General features: G+C 35.8%; 1 protein-coding gene across 1 annotated transcript in view; it reads right to left on the bottom strand.

The window, feature by feature from the left end:
* Positions 1 to 265: 265 nt before the first annotated feature.
* The window catches only part of LOC134530647 (uncharacterized), a 17,558-nt gene continuing 10,033 nt past the window's right edge, over positions 266 to 7,790 (bottom strand). Inside the window, exons 5-6 of the mRNA XM_063365679.1 lie at positions 3,464 to 3,574; positions 266 to 918 (exon numbers count right to left, since the gene is read on the bottom strand). Of these exons, the coding sequence (XP_063221749.1) occupies positions 898 to 918; positions 3,464 to 3,574 (132 nt within the window). The 3' untranslated portion in view covers positions 266 to 897. The remainder of the gene's footprint in view (positions 919 to 3,463; positions 3,575 to 7,790) is intronic.

Genomic DNA, 7,790 nt, shown 5'->3' with positions numbered 1-7,790 from the left:
AGGTGGAAGGATAGGCTGTTCAATCTGATTGGTTGTTGTGATGTCCAAAGAATATATGGATGGATTGGGACCAGAGCTGGTGAAAGGTAAATTGGCGCCCTAGGCGAAAAACCTTAATGCAACCCCCCCAACGGACACCCCAAAAAAAATTTTCCTTGCCTCAAAATACATCACGTAAGCCTATGATTTTGTCAACAATCAAATGTAAGCAGGCTTGTGTTTTTTTTTTACTTTTTTACTTATTACAAATCATAAACAGGTCACCGTGGACTTTAAATAATTACTTATATCAATATAAACATTCCAAACTGTTAACAAAAATCCATTTTCATCTAGTTTCAATAATCATTATGTGTCGTGCTGTGCCGCCCCCAGCTACTTGGCGCCCTAGGCGGTTGCCTAGTTCGCCTATATGGACGTGCCGGCCCTGATTGGGACATCAGCCATCATTTCTTCTGGAGGTTTAAATCGTATAGCAAATCAAACCAGAAGTATTTTGTCATACTCATGGTAATGCATCATGTTGGTTGTCCAGCCGGGTGTGTGATGGTGAAAATATCTGGTGTTCTGTTTATCCCAATTGGTAAGTTATTATTTAAATTTAAAATACATATTCATACTAAAATACATATTCATACAAGTGACTTTGGTATACTACTGTTTGATTTAATGTTGCTCTTCTTGGAAAGGCTAACTTTTACAAAATTGTGGTTTCCAGGAAAAGTAACCTGACAAAGCAGTGCATACTGTCTTGTACTCAAAACAAAATGTTTGTTTCTAGTGTGTCTAGTTAACAGTCATTAATAAATATTAACTTGAACAGAAGATTCGAGATCTTCAGGATCCAATTTTAGTGTGTCCATGATGCATGCAGCCTGCAGCAACTTGTAGCCTCTGTTAGTTCTCTTGCAACTCCATCTACATGGGGAAAAAAAAAAACTAAATTGTAATTTGCACTGTCATTTTGTAACCATACTTAAAAATTAAGCTGTGGTTGCAATATTACATTTATCCTTTCATTAAAAATATTGTTGCAGAATTAAATGGAAATAATAGATATCCCACTAATATTATAAATGTGAAAGTTTCGATGGATGGATGTTTGTTACTCAATCACGCCAGAACGGCTGAACGGATCTAGATGAAATTTGGCCTACAGCGAGCTCATAACATGGATTAACACACAGACCACATATTGATATGAAATTCCATCCCTAAGGGAGTGAAAAAGTGATAATTTCATTTTATAGCAGAAGAAATCATAGGTCATAGACATACAAATAGTGATTAAGTGTCATTTCTCTATGTCTGCCACACGATCATACACATAGTAAGGTCTGGCAAATTCATATTTTTCTCCTTGGTGAGACCAGCCCGCTTAGTGGAGCTCGCAGCGGCTAGCAAAATAAAGGCACTAATAACAGTTTTGTTCTTAACTTCGTCAATAGATAAGAGTTGCCTTGAATTTTAAATGCACCATCGTTTGATGCGTTTGTCATGTCTTTAATTTTTGTTTGTTTGTGCCATATGCGTTCCTATACCATTCATCTGATTGCGATGAAATTTTGGTGAGTTGTTATGCGCATGCCCGTGAAGGTTTCTGAGACAGTATAACTATTTTGCAATAGTTGGAGCACGAATCATTTTAAAAAATGTGTTTAGACAGCTAAGAAAAGATATTTGATCCTTTTTTTTTTCCTTCTGTAATTCTTGAAGCTGGAATTCACATGCCATATTTCATTTTCTCACCATTACTATTTTTTTAAGGGTATATATATGAAATTTCAACTTATTACCTTCTTTGCATGTGTTGTCACTAATATTTTCAATATACATTCACAAGGTGTAATATAATGGTTGTAAAAATATCATGCAAGTGTTTGTAATTATTGTCAACCTTCTTATGTGAAAGATACCATATTCACCCGGAAATAAGATGAGCGTTTTTCGATGAAAGACCACCCAAAAAATGGGGCATCATCTTATAATTGACAACATTGAGAAATAAGAAAATAATTAGCAGTTACATTGTAAAAATATTGTAATAATGTTAAAAAAATTGTTTGGTTGTAAAAATTGTTTAAAAGAATAAAATTTCAATTAATGTTTGTTTATATTGAATTATTATTAATGATATTAAATATTAGTTAATCATTTTTAAATCTTTCAGAGGTTGGGGCCAGAAAATTAAATACCGTGTTTTATCGCATAAGGATCGCACGCGCGTAATCGTCGCAACCATATTTTAGGCTGTCAAAATTGGGATATAAAAACTTCTCTCGTAAACGTCGCATGATGATTTGGTCTCGTTAGTAGATGCCGAGCGCTTTGTGTATGTATCTTTTCCGTATAAAACAATGTATTTTAATGTAATCTAATATTTATTCGGTCATTACCACTTAATAAATTAACAGAAAAATACAAAGTTGTTTGACGTGTAAATTTTCTTATAGACGTTTTTAAACGTTATTTCCTTTATCTGATTGTCTGCGTTGCCGCGGCGTACCGCTTATAAAAATGTAGCCAGCACATCATTCATGTTTGGTTATGTTGCTTCCCGTATAGAGCGCGCGCACGTAGTCGAATATCGATATTTCGCCGAGTGCATACAACTCGCGCTCTCTGTTAGGTGCCGCGTTAACTACATTTGATAGCCCGCATTCTTTCGTGGCAAGTGTGTACTACGACACGTTAGTTCACGTCAGATTCAAGTGGCTTGCGTTCGCGTTAAGAGTTTTGGTTTTTCTATTTAAAGTTGAAGAAAGGTTTTGTTTAAGGAATTATTAATATAGATTGTTTGGCGTGCTCTTGTATACTCCACCTTTTTTTAAATAAACATACTTTCCATGAATGGGTTTTTTTATGAATAACTTTACCTAACAAAAAATTTTTTTTCCGCATATTCGTCGCACCCCTACTTTTCAAACTTGATTTTAGAATAAAATGTGCGATGATTATACAAGAAAACACAGTATTTAGTTGTTTTTTTTTCCCAGTGACTTCCTATTAAACAATAAGAGTAAAAAGGTGAATTAATTTGTCTTGGAATGTTGACTTGTATAATTAGGGTCATCTTATTTTCAGGAGAATACAGTACATTTACATGTTACAATATGTTGTACATTTATTAACATTTCGGTATAAAGTAAGTTTACTATTGGGTATCTTAATTGTAAGCTATTTCAAAGACACTGAAAAAATATTTCATATTGATATTTGCATATGATTTGATATCATTCACTGGATACTTTGGAGTTTCACTCAACATCAAAAAATCCATGGCTCATTCTCAGTTTTCCAGTAAACAAGTCGGTTGGGTAAAATTTTGAAACTACTGTCACAGTTTATGTTTACAATTAATAAAGATAATATATACATAGTTATATCAGAAGTTTTGAAAGAATGTAAATTAAAATGAGCAACACCCTAGAAACAATTGCAATATGGGAAAGCCAAGCCTTACCGGGTACTGCTCCATGAAGCTCACGATCTTTGCAGAGGCTAAAATATCATCCACAGAGCGTCTTTGTCTTCTGCCCCTTGCACCTCCTCCACTCAGATTGTTTATCACTTTCTGTTGGCAACAAAGAGCAGATTTCAGAGTTCATGATAAATAATGCAAATACAGAGGTTCAGACTGCCAAAGATGGCAAATTATATCTTAATAACTATACATTTTCTTACAGTTGGTGCACTCTATTGGTTACGTCTTCTTGTTCTTGCTAGTTTAGTTTTCATCATAATATTATGTACTCATTGTTTAATGACAATTAATGGTGCTGTATGTACAATTTAACCTGTAAAGTCAATGGTATTTTTTTTTATTTATTTTTATTAGTGATGGGTCGAATCCCATTTTTCCCGAATCCGAATCTTGAATTCGAATCCCAAACAGTACCTGGAATCCACCCCTCGAATCCGAATCCAGATCTCAAGGGTTAATTATAAAATAATTTAAAAGTTAAGAGAAAAAAGTAAACATTATGCAGAATTATTTAACCCTTTAAATTTTTATTTAAAAAAAAAAAACAAGGTTTTTGACACGGTCTGGATCAAGACGATTCCGTTTTTGGTCATATATGTTTCCTGCAGTGCTGAACAAACGTTCAGAGAACACTGTCGCAGGTGGTGAACACAAATATTTTTTGGACTTTTTTTGTAGCCTGGGTGAACATGCAGACTGAGTTTTCCAGTATTCGAGGATGTTTATTTTTGGGTTAACTGTAGGATGACGTAAGAATCTGGTCACTTCATCAATTGCTGTAGAATCCGACTTGGTGGATTTAAGGCATTCAGGCATTATCTGTGAGTACAGTGATTCATGTATCCACGTAAATCGGAAAACGAAATTCAACATCCGATGGAACAATATTTTGTAGTTACCAACTTGACATTTGTTTAAAGTCCCAAATTAAGATATACGCTTTCCTGAAATATGTGTAAGGTCAGCACGATCTTATCTTTCTCTCTTCGGCTGTTGTAAATGACAGTGAACTAATGGCTAGGCAGTGCTGTATTTTTTTAAGCCGAGACACTAATTCGAAGACGGCCGGCCCTTACCGTGAACGAATTATCCGGGTTTATTTATTTATTTTTTTACAGGATTTCAATTATCCGGGCATCGGCGGGTCCCAATTAACACGAAAAATGGGGAGTTTACTATTTTTTATCCATCTGCTGCCAAGGCGCAGTAAGCCTCAGGAGATGTTACGTCACATGATCTTGGCCTTAACCCAGCTGCATACCAGTGTCTAAGAAGCTTGACAAGACCATCTGGGCTTTTAATGGCTAGTCCGTGAAATTCGGTAATCCGTGATTATCTCGGTCCCGACCATCACGCATTAACGAGGTTCTACTGTACCTCAATAGGATGTGTTCCAAGGAAAACGTAAACAGGCCAAGTAAATTGTAAGCATTTAAGTTTTTAAAGTACTACATTTACATCAATATTTTTCCTCGAAACCCGAATCTTTTCCCTCGAATTTAGAATCTTTCGAATATTAGAGATTCGGTGGGATTCGAGGATTCGTCCGGCCCATCCCTAATTTTTATACATTGTAATATGCACATCAACACTCAAAATTAGATTGTTTGGATGTGCACAATAGACAAAGATGACAATAAAGACACAAAAATACAAATATAAATAAAATATGATATTAACACTATAAAGAAAAAAAAGTATTAAAAAGGTAATAGGTATATGATCATCAGCAAGGAACATTGCTTTAAACAAATTAATTATAATATTAATATTTGTAATGCTAAATAATTTTCCCAAAAACATTTATTTTCACATATATTTACTACTAGCTGCAGTACCCGGCTTTGCCCGGGCTGAACACCGGGTGAAATATTGTCCGCGAGTTACAGCAAAATGGATAGCGATATGTCCAGTGTGTTGGACATTAAGAAATGACACATAATTACTGTTTGTGTATCTGTGACCTATGATTTTCTGTTTACCCAGGGCGATCGGTTAAAAGGTTCAGAAGTTGATGCGCTACAGCGCCATCTAGCGGCGAGTTACAAAAAATGGATGATAAAAACACTTCGATGTGCCAACTTTCAGGGCGATCGGTCAAACGGTGTAAGAGTTTATCGACGTCATACATACCAAAATCCAATATATATTCTTATATTTCGAAATTTTTGGGGCTTTCACTTTTGCGAAAAGTGGATGTTCAGGACATCGAATGGTTTTGAACACTCCATCTCGAAAGAAATGATATTTGAAATTCCTGAAAATGTCGAAATTTTGGGTCTTCGTCCCCAGAGGGGGAGGGGTGATTTTGAGGACCCTGAATGGCTGGGAAACAATAAAAATCAAAAGAATGATATTTGGAATTTTTTAAATTGTGGGGTTTTGACCTCTGAGGGGGGGGGGGATGGATGATGTTGAGGACCCCCGAATGGCTCGTAAACACTCCAAATCGAAAAAGAATAGGTTTTTGGAAATTTTGGGAATTTTTTTAATTATTGGGTCTTTGACTCCTTGTGGGGGGAGGGTAGTTTGAGGACCCCGAATGGCTCGGAAACACTCCAAATAGTAAAAAAAGTATTCTTAAATTTAAGAAATTTTTCGAAAGTTTGGGGTTTTGCATTCCCCCAATCCCCTTACCACAAATTTGTTGGAGAACACGTCTTTGGGTAAACGTTCTGCCATCCCCCGGACACTTTAGTTAGTAATGACTTAATTTTAATACAATTTCCTCCAATTTTTCGAAATTTTGTGGCTTTCACTTTTGAGAAAAGGGGGGGGGGGGGGGGGGGGGTGGAGGTTCAGGACCTCGAATGGTTCGGAACACTCCATCTCGAAAGAAATGATATTTGAAAATCCTGAAATATTCGAGATTTTGGGGCTTTGTCCCCAGAGGGGGAGGGGTTATTTATAGGACCCTGAATGGCAGGGAAACACTAAAAATCGAAGGAGAATGATTTTTGAAATTTTCTAAATTTTGGGGCTTTGATCCCTGAGAAGGGAGGGGGGGGGGTGATGTTGAAGACCCCGAATGGCTCGTAAACACTCCAAACCAAAAGAGAATAGGTTTTCGAAAGTTTGGGAAATTTTTTTATTATTGGGTCTTTGACTCCTTGTGGGGGGGAGGGTAGTTTGAGGACCCCGAATGGCTCGGAAACACTCCAAATAGTAAAAAAGTATACTTAAATTTAAGAATTTTTTGAAATTTGTCGTAATTTTAGAGTTTTGCACTCCCCCCCCCCCCCCCTCCCACAAAATTGGGTGCGAAGTCGACGTTGGGTAAAAGTTCCACCATGCCCCGGACACTTTAGTTCGTAATGTAATTTTAATACAATATTCTCCAAATTTTCGAAATTTTGTGGCTTTCACTTTTGAGAAAAGGGAGGGGGGGTGGAGGTTCAGGACCTGAATGTTTCGGAACACTCCATCTCGAAAGAATAGATATTTAAATTCCTAAAATTATCGAAATTTTGGGGCTTTTTCCCAGAGGGTGGCGGAGGGGGGGGGGGGGTTCTAGGACTCTGAATGGCTCGAAAACGCTTAAAATCGAAAGAGAAAGATTTTTTAAAAATTTTAAACTTTCGAAATTTTGGGGCTTTAACCACCTGGGGGGGGGGGGGGGGGGGGGAAGGGTGATGTAGAGGACCCCGAATGGCTCGGAAACACTCCAAATCGAAAGAGATATAAAGGAAAACTTATTACCTACCAATGAATAATTTTCTAAATAAATTAATAAATAACTCTATGTTTAAGAATTTACGTACATACATAATATTAAACTTCAAACTATCCACACCAAAAAAAACTAAGGATGTTTGTGAAACTATTTTTTATTTGTCATAATGTTTAAAACATTTGTAGGATTTGTTTATATGTAAAACTGTGGTGGCCATATTCCGCTTATCCAAAGGAGTATAGAAATTAATAGAGATATCACTCTCTGTACACACCACAAATCTTTGAATTAAGTAAAAAAAAACATAGTCCAAAATGAAACAAAAAGTATAAATAACAACTAATTTGTCAAAAAAATTTATTCAACTGGAATGACAATGTTAACATCCACCTGAAATTTAATAGAAGTAAGAAATTAAATGAAATTAAAACATACATAAATAAAATTATCTCACACTCAACCAAACATAATGTTTAATATGAAATAAAGGAAGATGGCAATTACACGTAACTATTCTAATTAATAAAAAAATCAATTCTCCCCCCACAAGGAGTCAAAGACCCAATAATAAAAAAATTTCCCAAACTTTCGAAAACCTATTCTTTTTCGGTTTGGAGTGTTTACGAGCCATTC

The sequence above is a fragment of the Bacillus rossius genome, chromosome 3 (genome assembly GCF_032445375.1).
Source record: "Bacillus rossius redtenbacheri isolate Brsri chromosome 3, Brsri_v3, whole genome shotgun sequence".
Lineage (NCBI taxonomy): Eukaryota > Metazoa > Arthropoda > Insecta > Phasmatodea > Bacillidae > Bacillus > Bacillus rossius.
This window is presented reverse-complemented; position numbering and strand designations above follow the sequence as displayed.